At 38.3% G+C, this 19,314-nt stretch overlaps 3 protein-coding genes and 1 pseudogene across 5 annotated transcripts; all 4 read right to left on the reverse strand.

Moving 5' to 3' along the window:
* Positions 1 to 469: 469 nt before the first annotated feature.
* LOC104711143 (uncharacterized) lies at positions 470 to 2,636 on the reverse strand. The gene has a single exon (XM_010427823.2). The coding sequence runs from the start codon at positions 2,509 to 2,511 to the stop codon at positions 484 to 486; it is 2,028 nt and encodes a 675-aa protein (XP_010426125.2). The 5' UTR covers positions 2,512 to 2,636; the 3' UTR covers positions 470 to 483.
* A 2,271-nt stretch (positions 2,637 to 4,907) lies between these two features.
* Positions 4,908 to 6,827, reverse strand: LOC109126434 (uncharacterized; annotated as a pseudogene).
* Positions 6,828 to 12,301: 5,474 nt separating this feature from the next.
* Positions 12,302 to 15,091, reverse strand: LOC104711144 (serine/threonine-protein phosphatase PP1 isozyme 5). 2 transcript variants are annotated; one of them, XM_087467310.1, is made up of 5 exons: positions 14,977 to 15,091; positions 14,548 to 14,790; positions 13,226 to 13,785; positions 12,962 to 13,145; positions 12,302 to 12,643 (listed from the first exon to the last, which is right to left on the reverse strand). In XM_087467310.1, exons 2-4 carry the CDS (start codon positions 14,756 to 14,758, stop codon positions 12,972 to 12,974), a joined length of 945 nt encoding a protein of 314 aa, XP_087323436.1. In that variant the 5' UTR covers positions 14,759 to 14,790; positions 14,977 to 15,091; the 3' UTR covers positions 12,302 to 12,643; positions 12,962 to 12,971. The 2 variants fall into 2 exon arrangements, with proteins under 2 accessions (XP_087323436.1, XP_087323435.1); XM_087467309.1 differs by lacking the exon at positions 14,977 to 15,091 and having other exon boundaries at positions 14,548 to 14,920.
* A 560-nt stretch (positions 15,092 to 15,651) lies between these two features.
* On the reverse strand, positions 15,652 to 17,937 carry LOC104711145 (ras-related protein RABA2c). 2 transcript variants are annotated; one of them, XM_010427827.3, is made up of 4 exons: positions 17,824 to 17,937; positions 17,646 to 17,713; positions 17,327 to 17,530; positions 15,652 to 16,429 (listed from the first exon to the last, which is right to left on the reverse strand). In XM_010427827.3, exons 3-4 carry the CDS (start codon positions 17,489 to 17,491, stop codon positions 15,941 to 15,943), a joined length of 654 nt encoding a protein of 217 aa, XP_010426129.1. In that variant the 5' UTR covers positions 17,492 to 17,530; positions 17,646 to 17,713; positions 17,824 to 17,937; the 3' UTR covers positions 15,652 to 15,940. The 2 variants fall into 2 exon arrangements, with proteins under 2 accessions (XP_010426129.1, XP_010426127.1); XM_010427825.3 differs by having other exon boundaries at positions 17,646 to 17,937.
* Positions 17,938 to 19,314: the final 1,377 nt, after the last annotated feature.

Below are 19,314 nucleotides of genomic sequence, written 5' to 3' on the forward strand. Positions count from 1 at the left end.
CATTTTTAATCAGAAAAATATTTTTTTTATCATGAGAAAAAATCTTTAAAATTTTGTTTATTATTTAAAAATTTACTTTTATTTTTCTTCTACTAAATAATTGTAACTCTTAAAAATGATTGTTGTACCATTGAATATATGATATGTTTCTTTTCCATATCTCTAGTCATTTTTCTTACACATTATATGTTAAGATGATTATCGAATTTTATATTTATCCAATCTCTATTCACATTTTCATATGTTTGTGTTGTATATTTTTCTATATATATCACTTTTAGCATTTTAATATTCTTTTTAAAAAATCTTATAAAAACTATTGTTTTCCTTTGAAAAAGTGATAATATAAAGGTTAATAATTAATTTTACTTTTTAATGTTATTGCAAAATAAAAAATGTGAAATGCACAAATACAAGAAAATAAATTAATATGATGACATAGATGATGATATGAACTGAACACCCTAGATGGAAAGTGAACTTTTAATTTATATATAGATTATTGTTCCAATACTCGCGAGGGTTTACACATATTATAGAACAAAAGTAATGGCCATCAACTTGAAGAATATAAGGAAGCTTGCATCTTGAAGAACACCTGAAGCAATGAGGTCTACAAATAGAAGTGTTGGCTACCACTACTCCTTCTGAGATGTCGTCTAACGAAATGTGCCCTGGTATGTGATATGAGAAGTCTCCCACAACACACGAGACATGCAAAGTGATCCCACAAAGATTACATTCATAGGACCATTCCTTTGGATTTAATTTCGTTTCACATGCCTCACACCAAAGTTGACCATCTTCCTTAGTTTCACCGTAAGACAAGTAGAGAGGATGATCGTCGTACCTTTGATTCATTACCTTTCTAGGGAAAGTAGCACACCCGAAGTCCAACTGAAACTCACACTCATCACACCACAACGTACTTATGAAGACATGTGTTCTGTCACATGCAGAACATTTATTACCCCTCTTAGAACTAAAGACTTCGTAGTATAAAGGATGTGGATGGCTTTCATGGAGAAATGGTTCAGTTATTGAACTGCAACGTACATCTAGAGTGATACGACCAGATTTGTACTTGAAACCAGTGAAATACTGGTAACAAGCAAAACATCTTCTTCTATAAGTATCTGTTTGTAGAGTGAACGGTGTGTTGTCGGAGACATTCCTTATCTTTCTGGGAAGACTAGCACATGTCTCATGTAGAATAAAGTCGCATCGCTCACAATCATAAAACGATTCGTCATTGATTTGGGAGACACAAGCTTCACAAAGTTTGCTTTCGTGTATACTCTTACCAGCCTTGTTGAGTCTTAAATTATGGTCATGGCTGAAATGCTTTATCTGATTTTCATCTACCACTTCGAACGGTTCGATTTCCTCCTCTTCTGGTGTTCCTTCTAGTTCTACTTTTTCCCACACACCATTCCTCGTTGCGCATCTTGCATGAACAGCATAGCTAGGACACTTTGAGCAAGAATAAGCCCCATAAAACCCATCTACTTTTTTACGACAAACTCCACATGTCCAATTCCCGTGCCCAAGTTGACGAGTGTAAGAGATGCGATGATTATGACGATTGATATTTATCACGCAGGGTAAATCAATACAAGCTCGATGAATCATGAAATTGCATTGAAGACATAAATAAGGACTTCGATCACCTTTCGTCCCACAAGCATTGCAAGTAAAATTGACAAGTCTTGGAACAAGGTGGAGTTTATGCTCATGTGTCGTTGGGCTCACAACAGAAACTGGCGGTGGGTTTGCCATGCAAAACTCCTTGCATATGGTTACATTACAAACATCGCAGTGGTAAACTTGATCACAGTTGTAAGATCTTCGGTCAAACTTCTTCCCACAAAGAAGGCAATCTTCATCAGCGTACTCTGGTGCTCCGTATCTGAAAAACTTGAGCGGGTGTTTGGGATGTAAAGAGTGGTATACATCTGGGATGAGCCCGACACATTCCCAATGGAAGAGTACATTGCAAAAACGACATTCATAAAGTTTTTGTTCGTTGATGTTGATATCCGCATTGCAGACTTCACAATTGCGCTCTCCCTTCAGCAAGAACGTCTTTACCTTCTCAGAGAGTAGAAGTGGATGCTGATGCACTTTGGAATTGTCAGTAGTAGTAGGCAGCGAGGAGAATGTGGATGAAATTGAGGATGGAGATGGAGATCTTCTTGCACAAACCAAATGCACATTGAAGTCGCAAATTGAACAATAATAACCAACTTCCGATCTGTGTATACACACACTACAACAAAATTGTCCACAGTCCAGGCTAAGCTTGAGAGGATGTTCGGGATGGGAAGGGTGGTTGATCTCCGGTACAGACTCGACGCACTCCTTGTGGAAGAGAGTATTACAACCTAACTCATTGCAAATGTAGCCACCATAAAAATAACCGTAAACACCACATCCTTTACATGTGTCCATACAAACCCGATCAAAGACGAACAAAGGATGCTCGTGAACCGGTAACTCTACTTTTTCCATAGCGGATTGAGTTCCAAAGCAGACAAAACAAAGCTCTCAGCTCTCTTCTCTTCTCTTTGTGATAAGAAGATGAGTTTTTTTTTTTCTTTAGTTTGTTAAATGGGAACAAGATTATTGATATAACAATTTAAACTCTTAATTAAAAGGAATATATATATATATATAGATATACTCATATACATCTATTTAAGTTGAAATTATTCGTCTACACGAAAGATAAGAGACAACTGAGTCTGACGAGGTACATCGATACGTTGTCGGTCTAATTCATTTTAATACTCAACACTGTCAACAGCCGTCTCTATGATTGTTGTCTTGGTTATTAAATATTTCAATCCTACGCAATTCCTAACAACTACTTCATAGTTTAGTGATAATTAAGGTTTTATTTTTGACCGTACTAGTTTCATCACTTCTATATTCAACGTACTATTAAAGAAAACAATGATTGAGGTCACGTTCGTTTACCAGTATCAGTGACTGTGAGTCTGTGACCATTGACCAGTAACCAGCGGTTAGTAGCAGGGACTTGTTTTGTTGTTTGTTTGACATTCGCTGAGATTAGTCGATGTGGTTGACCGTCACTATTTCTTTTTAATTTGAAATTATAAAGTTATGAAAATTGATTTTTAAATTAATCATTTAAAATTTATGGATTTTATGTGTAAAAACTAATTACCTATTAAATAATCAATTTACTATTTTATTTTTATTTTATATTTTAAATTGATTTATAAAAATTAATAAATTTAAATTAACTTAGTTTTAGTTCTATTTGTTTCTTTTTTATATTGATTATTTTTTACTTTTTTTTAAGTGAATTTTTTTTAGTTGTAACATCCGCGAACCAAATTGTGGGTTTTGGGGATGGGTGTCGATCGACACCAAGAGCACTGTCGATCGACACCAGCAATTTCTAGTTCGACCTGATTGATTTAAATCGTCGAATTCGAGCGATTTGATTTAAGTGGAATCCAAAACCGGGGTATTTATGTGAGAAGTCAACCTGAGGATTTCGGGAAAGCCACTTTTAGTCGTTTCAGAGAGAAAATAGAGAAAAAAGAGAGAAGAGAGTGTGTTCTTGGGAGATTTTGGAGATTCTAGGCTTGTTTGGTGAGATCTGTTCATGTGGAGTGGAGATCTGGTGCTAGGAACAAAGGAGAAGCCTTCCAAGGTGTTGGATTCGTTGCTGTGGGTCAGAAACTTCCTCCAAAGAGGTGAATGCATGACCATGGCTGATCTACGTTTGAGAATCCTTTTTTTTGCTTGATTATGGTTGTTTGTGGTGTTTTTCTTGTATGCTTGTGGTTGGATTGTGGTTCCCATGTGTTTCCAAGGGTTTTGGGTGAGTTTCAGATGATTTGGAAGAGATGGGAAATGATTCTTTGTCATTCGGCTTCGAGCAGAACGTGTCTGCGGAGACGGTGTCGATCGACACTGAGGGGCAGTATCGGTCGACACCAACTTGTCTAACGCTTGTGTTCCTGGTTTGTTGTGTTTGTTTGTTGTTTGTTAAACATTGATATCTCAGTTGTTTATGTGTATAGCCTAGTAGATGGGAGGATTGCCTCACTAAGTATTTGTGATAATACTTACGCATCTCAATTGTTGTTTGTGATGTGCAGGTATGTGACGTGGAATCATGGCAATGAGGAGGAGGATGATCTAGGGTCTCCTTTGCGTGTTGATGGTTATGTTATTGGAATCTTGGATAGAATTATGCTAGGTTGTTGGATAGACATTACGATAGTTATTGTATTGGTGTTATGTATTTGAGATGATTAATGTTATATGTTTCCGTTGTACATATTATTGGATGTTGGTATTGTTGTTGGTTTAATGTTGATTTGTGGGTTAGTTGGTTTAATTAAATATTATGAGAGGCTTGGTTAATTATATTATTATAAAAAAAAACGGGTCGGGTTGTTTCAGTTGTCGCTATTGTTTGTTTTTGCAGTTGTTGGAATCTAGCGACTGAACGCTAAAAATCACTAAACAAATTGAGGACTAGAAGTTTCGTCGTTGGTCCCTGCAATTGGTTGTTGGATTATTGTTAAATGAACAGTCTGGCAGTGTCAAACGAATATAGCTTGATTTTGTATTAGTCACTGTGAAGGTAAGAGGACTATATAAAACCAACAAAGTCCCATGATCTTTTCGTTGGTAGTTGAGTAGTGAAAATAATATGACGCACAGTATGAAATAATTTATGTTGTAATTGAAAAGAGATCATGTGAAATCAAAAAAAACAAGTCCAGAATTTAAACAAAACGACAAACAAATTTGTGGATTTTGGAACATTTGGAAAAAAAGAAAAAAATGTATATATATATATATATATAAACAACACATAGTCACTTTTACTGCCATTGGTTACAAAGAGATAATGTGCATTATTAGTTATCCGACAATTCCCAAAGATCTTTATAACAGTAAAAAGAACAATAGTAATAATAAACACCATTCTCGGAAGAACGAAGAATATGAGGGAACTTGCATCTAGAGTTACACATGTTGCAAAGTGGTCTACAAATAGAAGTGTTCGATACCACTCTGTATGAGTCTCCTACCATTGAAATGGGTCCTGGCATTTGATAGGAGAGGTATCCCACAACGCATGAAACATGCAAAGTGACCCTACAAACATCGCATGTATAGAACCATATCTTTGCGTCTACCTTTTTTCACACACATCACACCAGTAATCGCCATCCACATTGTTGTCATTATATGACAAGTAAAGAGGAAGATCATCATACCTTTGCTTCATAACTTCCCTTGGGAATGTAGCGCACATGAAATCCAAGCTAAATTCACACTCATCACAACATAACATATCCCTGAACATGTGTGGTTGATAACTTGTAGTTGTGTCGCAAGCATCACACTTAGAGTTGCATATCGACTTGTAGTATAAAGGATGCGGATGACTTTCGTGGGAAAATGGTTCAAATATTGAACCGCATCGTACATCCATAACCTGATCATCACGAGCTATATACGCAAAACCAGTGAAATATTGGAGACAAAGAGTACACTCTTTTCTTTGGCAGAAAGAAACCTTGCTATCACTTATCTGTAGAGTAAAGGTATATCGCACAAAACATGCCTTTTCTTCCTAGACATAACAGCACATGATTGATGTACAATGAAACTGCATTGCTCACAACTATAGAATGGATCAGTATTGATCTGGAAGACGCATGCTTCACAGAGCTTGCTTTCGTGGAGAATCCTACCATTCTTGTTGAGTATTAAATCATGATCATGACTCATGTGCTTTATTGTGTTCTCGTCAATCACTTCAAATGGTGGAATTTCTTTTTCTTCGGGTGTTCCTTCTAGTTCAACCATATCCCATACATCTTTTCTAGTTGCACATAACGAATGAACAACATAATTGGGACATTTCGAGCAAGAGTAAGCCTCGTAAAACCCATCCACCATTTTATGACAAACTTCGCATTTTCAATTCCCATGTCCGAGATGCCAAGTGTATGAGACTTGATGATCATGACGGTTGATGTTTATGATGCGGGGTAAGTCGATACACTTCCGATGAATCATAAAATTGCATTGAAGACAAAAATAAGGGCTTCGGTCGCCTTTGATCCCACAAGCATTGCAGGTAAAATCGAGAATTCTTGGAACGAGGTGAAGTTGATGCTCGTGGGTCATCAGACTAACAACAACAACAAGTGGTGGGGGGTTTCCATCACATGACATGCATATGCTTACGTTACAAACATCACAGTGGTAAAGCTCAACTTTTTGGTGTTGATGTAACTTCTTCATTTCTCTGTTAAAGAGTTCATCCTGAAACTTTATCCCACAAAGAAGGCATTTATTGTCGGCGTAACTGGGAGCTCCAAGTTTAAAATTCTTGAGAGGGTGTTTGGGATGGGAACTGTGGTTTGCATCTGGAGCAAGAAGGACCTCAAGGCAAGTCGAATGAATGTATAGATTGCACTGACGAAAATCGTAATAAAGTTTTTTACCATCAAGGCGAATTAGAAACTTACACTCTCTACAATCGAAAAATCCCGAAAGCCCTGATACTTTGGAAGGTTCAAGTGGATGTTCATGCACCTTATGATTCTCAATAGCAGAGATCTGATTCTCAATAGAAGAGATCTGTGCACAAACCAAATGCAAACTGAAGTCACATATTGAACAAGAATAACCAAGCCACACGTATTTTTTACAAACAGAACATGTATTATAGCCAGGAGTTTCCATGAAAAGCTTGAGAGGATGCTCAGGGTGGGCATGTGGCTGATCTCGGGTTTTGAGTCAGCGTACTCCTTATGGAACATCGTAACAAAGGATGGTTGTGAATGTAGAATGTATATATGTAAAAGTCACAAGAGTCATTAGTATAACCCTAGAGTCTCCTATATTTCCTATATATAATGTAATCACCTAAGCTAATAATATCATTCAAGCCTTATATCTTATATGGTATCAGAGCACCCGATACCTAACCCTAAAAATATTTTTCTTTTTCTCGCCGCCTCCGATGTCGACATCTTCTGGTGAAACCATTGCCGTGTCCGACTCCCAAAATCTTCTTACCATCAACATGACAAATGTCACAAAGCTTACAGGCACCAACTTCTTGATGTGGAGTCATCAAGTCCGTGCCCTCCTTGATGGTTACGATCTTACCGGATATCTCGACAACACAGTCGAGGTTCCCTCGCTCACACGCACCGTTGCTGGTGTCACGTCTGACAATCCCGACTACAAGATCTGGAAACGTCAAGACCGTATCATTTACAGCGCTCTCCTAGGCGCCATTGCCGTGTCTGTTCAGCCACTTCTCTCCACCACCACGACGTCTGCTGAGATCTGGAGTACACTCTCCTCAATCTATGCGGCTTCGAGTCGTGCACATGTCCAACAATTGAAGCAACAGATCCAAGTTTAAAACAAAGGTGACAAATCCGTTGAAGAGTATTTTCAAGGCCTCACGACAAGATTTGATAAGCTGGATCACTTGGGGAAGCCGATGGAGCTTGATGATCAGATCGAGAAGATTCTCAAGGGCCTTCCTGAGGAATATCGTCATGTTGTTGATCAACTTGAAGGTCGTGAACGCACCCCGTCGCTACCTGAGGTATTTGAGAAACTTCTTCATCATGAAGTTACGTTGAAAAATCTGGTTGTTTCCTCTCCCTCGCTTCCTGCAACAGCAAATGCGGTTCAAGTTCGTGGTCACCACAACCGTGGTCAGTCACGTTCTCATCCCCGTTCGAACCAAACTTGGCAACAACAACAGTTTCAACAGCGCCATCACAACTCCGCTCAGCGTGGTTATCAAGGTTGCTGTCAGATTTGTGGTGTCCACGGTCACAGTGCTCGTCGCTGCTCTCAGTTTCAACTCGCCGGTGGTAACTACAACATGGGAGCTCCCGCTTCGTCGTCTCCTGTTCAATGGCAGCCTCGAGCGAACTTGGCTACCGCCAATCCTTGGCTTCTTGACTCGGGAGCGATGCATCATCTCACAACGGACTTGAGCAATCTTTCCCTCACCATTGCTGACGATATCGGACTTACTATCTCACATACGGGTTCATCATTTCTCCCTAATTCCATTAAACCTTTGAATTCAAATAATGTCCTTTACGTACTAAATATTGCTAAAAACCTGATCTCTATATACCGATTGTGCAATGATAATCAAGTGTCTGTGCATCTCTATCCGGCTCATTTTCAGGTGAAGGATCTCAAAACGGGGGTCCGGTTGCTGCAAGGGAGAACAAAGAATGAGTTGTACGAGTGGCCGGTCGGAACATCCACATCACCAATTTCCATGTTCGCTACACCCACTTCCAAAGCCTCTTTACCATCATGGCATTCCAGACTTGGCCACCCTTCTCCTCCAATTTTAAACTCTATTATTTCTCAGTTTTCATTACCTTGTTCTGAATCAACAAATAAACAGTTTCCTTGCTCTCATTGTCTTATCAATAAAAACCATAAACTTCCATTTTATACAAACACAATCTCTTCTACATATCCTCTTCAATATCTCTATTCTGATGTCTGGATGTCATCCATTCTCTCCCATGACAATTGCAAATACTATTTAGTCATTGTGGATCACTATACTCGGTACACTTGGATGTATCCTTTGAAACAAAAGTCACAAGTCAAAGAGACGTTTATCGCGTTTACTGCTTTGGTGGAATATCGTTTCAAGACAAAAATAGGGACTCTATACTCCGATAATGGTGGGGAGTTTGTGGCGTTACGTTCTTTTTTGGCAACACATGGAATTTCTCACTTCACCACTCCTCCACACACGCCGGAACATAATGGCATCTCTGAACGGAAACATCGACACATTGTTAAGACCGGTTTAACACTCCTTCATCAAGCTTCGGTTCCTAAGAAGTATTGGCCATATGCGTTCGCTACATCAGTCTATTTAATTAACCGCATGCCTACCAAGATCCTCGATAATGTCTCTCCATATGCCAAGCTCTTCGCACAACCTCCCATCTACTTAAAGCTTCGGGTCTTCGGAAGTTTGTGCTTTCCCTAGCTCCGACCGTATACGACACACAAACTCCATGACGGGTCCATGCCGTGTGTGTTTATGGGTTATTCCTTAACCCAAAGTGCGTTTCTCTGTCTTGATATTGCTTCTGGACGTGTCTACACATCTCGACATGTTCAGTTCGTCGAGTCGAGTTTCCCTTTTGCGTCTTCGTCATCTCAACCTTCTATATCGTCACTCCCGGATGTTGTTGATCTGACTGCACCACAAGCCGTGGCTGTCCCGCTCACGTCACTCGTACCAGCTCCTCTTTGATCTCCTCCAGCTCCGGTAAGCTCCGATCCTTCCCTGTCTCGGTCTTCTCCTTCTCCCGTGACAACAGCGACATCGCCTGTTCGAGGAGAAAATGAGAGTTTGTTGGTGGGCCACAGAGATTCCACGGGCCCACTTGATTCCATTGTTCACTTAAGCCCACATCCACAAAGCCCAAGTCCAGCCGATAGCCCACCAAACACTTCCCGATCTCCATCGTCTTCTTCTCCTTCATCCTCCTCGCATTCATCCTCTCCTTCGTCCTCATCACCGGAACCGACTCCCTCACCTCCACCTCAACCCGAACCACTACCTCAAACTCCACCAAACCCCAACCTGTTCAACCTCCCACCAATATTCACCCGATGCAAACTTGCCATAAGAATAACATCACCAAACCAAAAACTAAACTAAGCCTCACTGTATCTAGTACCAAGCCAATGATTCCCACCACCATCACCCAAACTATGCGAGATGACAAATGGCAAAATGCAATGGGGGAGGAAATGAATCCTCAAATTCATCATCACACGTTCGATTTGGTGCCTCCACCACCGGATCAAAACGTGATCCCCACGAAATGGATTTACACACTTAAATACTTGCCTAATGGTTCACTTGACAGGTACAAAGCAAGATTGGTGGCTCGTGGGTTCAATCAAGAGTATGTTCTAGACTACTCGGAGACTTTCAGTCCAGTGGTGAAGTCGAACACCATTCGTTTGGTTCTTCAACTTGCGGTGAATCATTCCTGGCCAATACGACAACTTGACGTGAATAATTCCTTCTTACATGGAACACTTACGGATGAGGTTTATGTCTCTCAACCCCCTGGTTTTGTGGATAAATATCGCCCTCACCACGTATGCAGATTGAACAAGGCGTTATATGGGCTTAAGCAATCACCTCGTGCGTGGTATCGAGAGTTGAAGACATACTTGCTCCGTATGGGATTCCGCAATTTAATGGCTGATACATCCGTGTTTGCCTACCTCCGTGGTAACGATGTGGTATACACGCTTGTCTATGCTGATGATATTATTGTCACTGGTAGTAGTGTCCCGCTGATCAATGGTTTTATCGATGCTTTATCTCGACACTTCTCCTTGAAAGAACCTACGGAACTCAAGTATTTCTTGGGTGTGGAAGTCACTCGTACGTTGCAAGGCCTTCACCTCATGCAACGACGTTATATCATTGATCTTCTCACAAAGACAAACATGATCGCTGCTAAGCCTGTCTCCACACCTATGCCACCTTCACCAAAGTTGTCTCTCCGTTCGGGAACACCGTATGATGATCCAGCGAAGTATAGGATGGTTCTTGGTATTCTACAATATTTGGCGTTTACTAGGCCGGATATTGCGTATGCAGTCAATAAGTTGTCTCAGTTCATGCATTATCCCACCAATGTTCATTGGCAGGCCGCTAAACGAATTCTCCGTTACCTTGCCGGCACCGCTTCTCACGGACTGCTTCTTCGTCCAAACACACCTCTTACTCTTCATGCATTCTCCGACACGGACTGGGCTGGTGACAATGATGATATGGTCTCCACTAATGCTTATCTCATCTATCTTGGCTCCGCTCCCATTGCTTGGTCGTCGTCGAAGAAACAAAAGGGGGTTGCTCGATCTTCAACCGAGGCCGAGTATAGGGCGGTTGCCAACACAAACGCAGAACTCCGCTGGCTCATTTCTTTGCTCAATGAACTTGGGGTGCAGTTATACGGTCCTCCGGTTATTTATTGTGATAATGTCGGAGCTACATACCTCTGCGCCAATCCAGTTTTTCATTCATGGATGAAACACATCGCTATTGACTACCATTTTATTCGTGAACATGTTCAGTTGGGTGCTCTATGTGTTGCTCACGTATCTACAAAGGATCAGCTGGCCGATGCACTCACCAAACCTCTACCGAAGCCTAGATTTCTTGAGTTGTTTAACAAGATTGGAGTGAATCCAGTCCCTCCATCTTGAGGGGGCATGTAGAATGTATATATGTAAAAGTCACAAGAGTCATTAGTATAACCCTAGAGTCTCCTGTATTTCTTATATATAATGTAATCACCTAAGCTAATAATATCATTCAAGCATTATATCTTATAGTGAACCCGTAGCTCCACCTATTCCATGTTGGATTTACTTCCAAATCAAAGCCCCAACCTCTCTTCTCTAGTGATCTCAATGTGGTTATCAAGAAAGTGGGTTTTTTTTTTCCTTTTCTTTGACAAATCATATTGATAACTTAAGTAAAATAGTTTAGAAGGATCCATATATTTTAAATTATCACCAGGCAACTTGAAAAAGATTCTTCTACCGATGAGAACAGAGAGAGACAGCTAAGTCTGACCATGTTAATCGATAAATTCCGAGTTTAATTCATTAACAATACTCAATAATAGTGTTATTAAAAATCATTGCGTCCTAATCATACGGTAATCTGCCCAAACTACTACTTTAGTCTTATGTTAAAACGTCTACTATTTGAATTATCTCCCACTTGTGCGAATCCTATGTTTGTGACGAATATGTTATATTTGGCCGTTATTAAGTTGTTATATCTTTCTAGAATTTTCCTAGAGCAAACTAATCCAGAACGGCAAAACCATCGATCTGTAGCTATGATGAAGCTGTTTTGGTGATAAGTTTGATATGGTTGGTTCACGTAGGAGAAACCCATAAGATAAAGAACCGCTGCTTAACAAGCCCGATAGCAACAACAACAAAGTACCATAAGACTCAATTTATTACTGCTTTTGGACGAATCTGTGCAAAAATTTGGATAGATTCAGGTTTGTTGTTCATCATCAAAGTATGAAAGATTTTTAATGGAACACAAAAACCAGCTTGATGAACTTCCCCCTGCAGGTTCTCTCCATAAGGTTCTTTTCTTTCATCATCATAGTTTGCTAACGACACAGATAACTATAGAAAACCACAGATACGACTGCTGATAATTAGTATCATCTAGAGAACCCTTTGTTTTTTACTAAGCATTCATGAACAGAAGCATCCTGCAGTGTGATTCTGATACATACATATGAAGTATATATACACTTAAAGAGGATTTGTATTTCTGACATGTGAAAGAACAGAGAAAGAAAAGAAAACAGAGCAAAAAAATTGGGTTGCAGAAACAAGACAACATGTAAAAGTAAGTGGCAGAGATGATAACCATGTAAATATATATGTATAGTTGCATTTGCAACTCCGGAGACTACTCAGGAGGTTCAGAATTATCTGCCACCAACATCCATTGTCGCCTTTTCTCCTCCCTTTCTTTCCGTAAGACTTGAATCAGGGTTAAGGACTGCAAAGGCATATGAGAGAATTTGTGACGATTAACACTTTCACAAACAGAGATCTCAAGAAAAATTGAAACATGGAAACTGCTACACAAACTCTTAAAAAGCTCTCTGACTCAGCTAGTCACCTGTACATCAAATGAGGCGCTATTATCATAATTCTATTTTTAACAACATGAGATTCGATGAAAGCTAGCCATGGACTTATAATGAGATGCAATAACTTTTTACTACGATATTGCGGATGAAACTGATATAGCCCTAGCTGAGACTCTGACGCTAAGAGGAAGTTCAAAGGTTTTAAGAAAGACTCAGCTCTATACCTCTTTCTCTTCAAAAGAACCGCGGCCTCCGATCCACAGGCTTCAGAATTTGGAAAGAGCACATCAAACTTTCGTCAACACTCATCAATGCACCCGCATTGTCAAATTCACCACAGTAGTTTGGAGCAGAAAACATAGTCACAAGTTGTCTATCAGCAAAGAACTCATACCCATCCTCTACAACCTGTGAAAACATTATAGGTTCTTGAGCACAGATCTCACTTCCCATATAAACAAGAGGAAACATACATACAATGTACTAACCTGGTGGGCACGACAGACTAAATCCATATCGTTCTTTATCAGAAACTCAGCAACTTTGTCAGCGCCAAAAGTGTAGGAGACGCCGCGATCATTCATCCCCCAGCCACTGACGTCTTTACTAGGATCAGACCAAAGAAGGTCACAAAGCAAACCAGAGTCTGGAATATCAGTTGGACGCTCTATGTTCTTAATCTGTTCCACATTGGTCAAATCGGGAGAAAGTCCACCGTGCATACAAAGTATCTTTTCGTCTATGACAGCTGCCACAGGGAGACAGTTAAAAGTGTCTGTAAATACTTTCCAAAGCTTCACGTTGAATCTTCGTTTACATTCGTCATAGAATCCGTAGATTCTGTTAATAGACGCACACTCATGGTTTCCTCTCAAGAGAAAAAAGTTTTCAGGGTATTTGATCTTGTAGGCAAGCAGAAGACAAATAGTCTCCAAACTCTGCTTCCCACGGTCAACATAATCTCCTAAGAATAAGTAGTTTGCTGCAGGAGGGAAACCACCATACTCGAAAAGCCTCAATAAATCTGAGTATTGACCGTGAATATCACCTGAAACAATACAAAGAAAAAAGGTACAGATCAACCTAGGAATTCACCGGAACCATCACAAAAGATATTTCAGTTGAAAAAAACGAATATAGCAGCAAGCGAATTTGCTAATATCAACGATCTTACATATCAACCTATGAATGGCGCCTAAAGACAAATGTTACATATCAACATAGGAACCATAATGACAACGACGAGTAAATAAAAGCAAAGAAACCAGTGTTTCGTCAGAAAAGATTAAGAAGAACTTGCTTCCTCTCGCATGACCGTATAAGCTCTATAACCAATACCAGACTAACGAATAACCAGATTCTCTCAGGCAGGTTCCAAGTATCCAAGAAGAGGGCAAGCCAAACAAACACATCCATCATCAATTGGTAAAAACACTTAGTTTCAAGGACTAAATTTCTCCCCCACCTAACAACATTCGTCAACCTCATGACGTCCAATTGTAATGACCTTATTAATCTCCTCTACTTTTCTTTCTTACAAGATTAGCTGCTGCAATTGATGACCTTATCCCTCTCTCTCTCTCTCTCTCTCTCGCTTCCCATTCTACATTCCCACATAACTTCAATTCTATTCGTTTCTATTCCCACGAAACTAAACTCATCTCCTCCAAGAAAAGTGCAAACTTTTTCGGTAAAAAAACTAAATACGAGAAGGCAAGATGATACGCAATCATGAAATTCTCAGATCCCAAAGCGAATAAACAGATAAAAAAACCAAAGAAGCTGGAAATCGAGAGAGAAAGTTAAATACCGCAGATCTTAACAGGGGCAGCGAGCTCAAGAAGACAAGGCTGTTGAAGAAAAATTTCTTTAGAGACGAAGCAAAGCTGTCGGATCTCAGACTCGTTGAGCATAGCTTGCTTCGTCGTGCCACCAGCTTTAGGGTTTCTGTAATCAAGTAAACGCCGAATGATATCGTCGAGAACATCAGGTTCCATGCTTCCCTGACCTCGTTGCGCCATTCAACTCACTAACCCACCTTCCAAGTTTCAATCTTTCCGATTGGATTGGATTCGATCGCCCAGAAAAGAAAAAGAAAAAAAAAAAAGTTAAAAATATAAAAGTTTCAAAATCTGAATCCAAAAAAGGTATCGCCTTTTAAAATTAATTTATCTTCCAGATTTATGATTTGGTTGTTTATTCTTTATTACAAGGTAGTTTCTCTGATGGGTGCGTTTACCGAAAACGATTTGGTAATCTCTGGGTTCTCCTTATTGGGCAGGGAACCTAAAAGCTGTGTTGTTTTGCCTTTACTCTGTTTTTTTTTATGCACTTTAGGTTATAAAACCTATTCCAAATTTATTTAACTTATAATAACATCTATTTAATTGAAAAATAATTTTAGATGATTAATAATTAATGTTACATTTTAACTATTATGTTATTTTAATTGGTTCGTTTGAGTCAATTTTGTAATCTGCTGAAAAAAAAACTATTATGTTATTTTACCGATTAAAAAAGTCACCTACTATTTTCGTGTACAACATTATGGAATTTATTTAAAATCCTTGTGGTAAGAGAGATGATTGAAAAGACCTCACACGTTGACTATGTAAAATTTTCCACGATTTATATTATAAGTATTATGAATTCTTTATTGCATGCAAATTGTTTAGTTTCGCAAGTTGGCTACGATGACGTTTCTTTCTCGGTTTCTCCATCACTCCTTTTTTTATCACTGATTATGATGATGATCATCATAGTTTGGAATTGGTCGGTTTAAAACAACTAGCAATGAGCTAGTGTGTGAAATAAAGAAATGAGTCTGGAACTAGTAGATACATTGGTAGTAAAACATGAATCAATGATTTGATTTAAACCAAAAGCCAAGAGGAACCAGCTTAAATCGGAGATAGAAACAAAAAAAACTTTATAAACCAGAAATGAGTGGAACACACCAACGGCGATAAGAATAAAGTATATAATACTAACAAGCTTTACTGACTAATCTCACAAGCTTTAAACTGAACACAAACACCCAACAGAAGAGTAAATCAGACAGAACAGAAGTATTCTACATAGTCTTTGCATAGTTACGTTTCATCAGCCAAAACTTGGAAAGAAGAGAAGCCAGTGAAAAAAACAAAAGTTTTTGAATCTTTGAAGAGTGAACAAGCCGAACAAACCCGTTTAACCTTTTAGTTTTAAGAAGAGCAACATGCTCGTTTCGCGCCTCCAGATGTGTCATCAACGTTAATCGTAGTTCCTTGCCCAGGGATTGCGGAGTTAGCTGCTGCTGCTTCTTGTGCAGCCAGTGCCTTTTTGCTTACGATATGGTAGATCTCTCCTAAGATGGTCTGAAACGCTTTCTCCACGTTTGTAGCTTCAAGAGCTGATGTCTCCAGGAAAGAGAGACCTTCCTTCTCGGCCAAACTCTGACCATCTTCCTCAGCAACGGATCTCAAGTGGTTCAGATCAGATTTGTTCCCAGCCATCATGATCACAATGTTGGAATCTGCATGGTCTCTCAGTTCACGCAGCCACCTCAAGACATTGTCAAAGGTCTGTCTCTTGGTAATATCGTAGACAAGAAGTGCACCGACTGCGCCTCTGTAATAAGCACTGGTGATAGCTCTGTACCTCTCCTGACCTGCAGTATCCCAGATCTGGGCCTTAATTGTCTTTCCTTCCACCTGTGTATCCATAATACATTCGCGGTAACAACCAGTTAGATAATGAATGGAAGCATCTCAAAAGTCACTAATGTTTCAACAATCAAAAGTTAAGACCGTATATCTTATCGAGTAGTTCAATACATCTTAGTTACGTTAACCCCCAACATTTTAATGCATCTGTCTGCATACAAGTTACAACTACACAAGCGTATAAAATACTGTAATTCTTTTCTCAAACAATTTATCAGTTGACTTTAAGAGAGTATAAAAGTGGACAAGGTCACGCATGACAAATGACAACAATGATCACGATATACAATGAAATTATTGAAGACAAGCTGTGAGAATCTTTTCAATTGCCCCTCACGACCATCCACTTATAGCCTTAAAATTAAGAAAAGCATCTGTCATGACTCAAGGCCAGCACAACTAAGATTCTCTCTTGAATAAAAATTCTTAACAAGACAAAGGAGAAATCAATACACTTTAGTAGCTGAGAAAAGAATTGAATCCCATATACTCTCAAAACAGTGTACTCTTCAATCTTAAGAAACGAAATAACTGAAAAAAACTGTATTGAGGACAAAACCTTTCACCCGGACCATATAATATGCAACTTTAAAGAAACGAAACGGACTAAAAGAATAAATTATCAAGTACCTGAATTCTACAATACACTAATGGAGTCATGAAGCTACAAGCAAAACCAATAGAGAGTAGGAACCTTCATGGATTATAGGATAAATCAGAACCACAAAAATTACACCTTTAAGACTCGAAACATATACACATCACCTAAATCACTATCGGTTCAAAATTTCTCTGATTCTAACAGCAAACAAACTGAATTATGCTCCCAACACAGGTGTACTTAAAAAAGAGAGAAACAGAGAACAGTAAAAGTTAGAATATGACCTGAGTAGTTCTGGTGGCGAATTCAACACCAATGGTGGATTTAGATTCCAAGCAAAACTCATTCCTGGTGAATCTAGACAAGATGTTAGATTTCCCAACACCAGAATCACCGATCAACACGATCTTAAACAAATAATCATATTCCTGATCTACTCTATGCGTCATTTTCTCCCTCCCTCTCTCTCTCCGATCTCGCAATCAATCCTACACATTCGAAAAAGAGAACCTTTGTCAGTGATTTCCATAATCAAACCCAGATCCAACGAATTTAAGAAGAACCCACAAAGTAAATCACAAGACGAAAGACGATTCGTGTTACCTTTTTCGCAAAAATGGCGGATGAATCGAGAGAAGAAAAGGAAAAAAAAAAAATCGAATTTTTCAGATCTACAAAGAAAGAAACTTTGAGTGAGAGAGGCTTTTAACTTTAGTTCTCTCTCACAACAATCAATGGTGGAAGATGAAAAAAAAATAAAGATATATATGTCCTGACGAACTGTTTGTTTCAATTTGTTTGTTGGGGGCTTCGTCTTCTTCTTCTTCTCGAGAGAGAGAGAGAGATGAGGAAAGCAATAAAAGTGAATTATAATCTATCTATACGTATATGTGTCAGGGAAATAGAAACGACGTCGTGTGAGAGGAAAAAGACAAAAGCTTCAGTTACTCTGCCTATGTGGCAACTAATGATTCGTAAGCAGGCTGGCAAAAAGTAAGAGCATGTTCCAAAGGGGTATATTACAATTGGAAAAAGTATTTATAATTACCGTTAATAAAGAGCAATGATTGTATTTGTGAGTGTTGTTGATAAGCCAAATTGAATATGAAAATGTGGAACAAGTTCAATAGAAGAGGTAATTATGAAATGAGGAGATGATCATGAAGTAATTTTGTTAACTAATTGGCTGCTTTTTGAAAAAAAATCACTGCATAATTACATGGATTAGTAGAAGCAAAAACAGTCAACACAAGTACAAACAACCTTATTAGTAAACTTTTTTGTTTTTGTGGTTTTTTTTGCCACAATTATCTTCTTTCTTTGGTTTACTAACAAGATACTTATTAGTTATTTTGTTGACTGTATGTGCTTCTACTAATCCATGTAATTAGGCAGTGATTTTATTAATATATATATATATATATATATATGTATATATATGTATATGTATATGTATATGTATATGTATATGTATATATATGTATATGTATATGTATATGTATATGTATATGTATATTTATTTGCTTTCTAAATGGAACTTCACTATAATTATATCGAATATAATTAGTTACAACATATTTAAACTAAAACTAGGTTCGGAACCGCACGTACATGCGAGGTTGATTTCAAAAACTAAGTTTGCTATTATGATTATAATATGTTACGTATATATGGGGTTATGTTTGTAAATTTTTTATGAACATTATTTAATTTATTTTTAATTCGGGTTAGAAAAAAAATTATCAGATTTGTTTTCGTTATTTATAATGACACCTTTATTTAAAAAATGTGGTATGTTTATTTCGAGACAGAAAATAGTAAGAGAAATGTGGTGTATCATATGTAATATTTGATATTTTAAAGTTGAAATTAAGATTTTGATCTAATTTTATGATCTCGTCTCATTATCTTTATTTTTTTCTCATGTTTTTTAGACGAAGTTTTTATAATTTGAATTACTCACTGTCATCTCGTAACCAATCGTTCTTTAGTTACCATAATTTGGATCGATATGGCAATAGACTCGAATCAAATGTAAATCGGATTTTTTGACGGGTTAATTTTTTATCAAACCCGTGAAATGTCAAATATGCGAAAATCGTTAGAAAAATAAAACCTCATAAACCGGGTGATGTAAATTTTTCAAACGGGTCAAATTTATCCCGATACGCAAGTTGATGAACTAACTATCCAAATTATTTGATTTCATCCCATCACCCAAAATTTTCTTATCGTATTTTACCATAATAGTTTAGATAACATTTTCTATTTT

Source organism: Camelina sativa, chromosome 9 (assembly GCF_030686135.1).
Source record: "Camelina sativa cultivar CO46 ecotype springtype chromosome 9, ASM3068613v1".
Classification (NCBI taxonomy): Eukaryota; Viridiplantae; Streptophyta; class Magnoliopsida; order Brassicales; family Brassicaceae; genus Camelina; species Camelina sativa.

What these genes read in the sequence shown, in the direction of transcription:
- LOC104711143 (XM_010427823.2), bottom strand. Translation starts at nt 2,511, where the DNA reads ATGGAAAAAGTAGAGTTACCGGTTCACGAGCATCCTTTGTTCGTCTTT.
- LOC104711144 (XM_087467310.1), bottom strand. Translation starts at nt 14,758, where the DNA reads ATGGCGCAACGAGGTCAGGGAAGCATGGAACCTGATGTTCTCGACGAT. An exon ending in TGCCCCTGTTAAGATCTGCG is followed by an intron (nt 13,786 to 14,547) that starts GTATTTAACTTT and finishes GTATTGTTTCAG; the next exon opens with GTGATATTCACGGTCAATAC. An exon ending in TAGTCTGTCGTGCCCACCAG is followed by an intron (nt 13,146 to 13,225) that starts GTTAGTACATTG and finishes ATGTTTTCACAG; the next exon opens with GTTGTAGAGGATGGGTATGA.
- LOC104711145 (XM_010427827.3), bottom strand. Translation starts at nt 17,491, where the DNA reads ATGACGCATAGAGTAGATCAGGAATATGATTATTTGTTTAAGATCGTG. An exon ending in TCGCCACCAGAACTACTCAG is followed by an intron (nt 16,430 to 17,326) that starts GTCATATTCTAA and finishes ATGGATACACAG; the next exon opens with GTGGAAGGAAAGACAATTAA.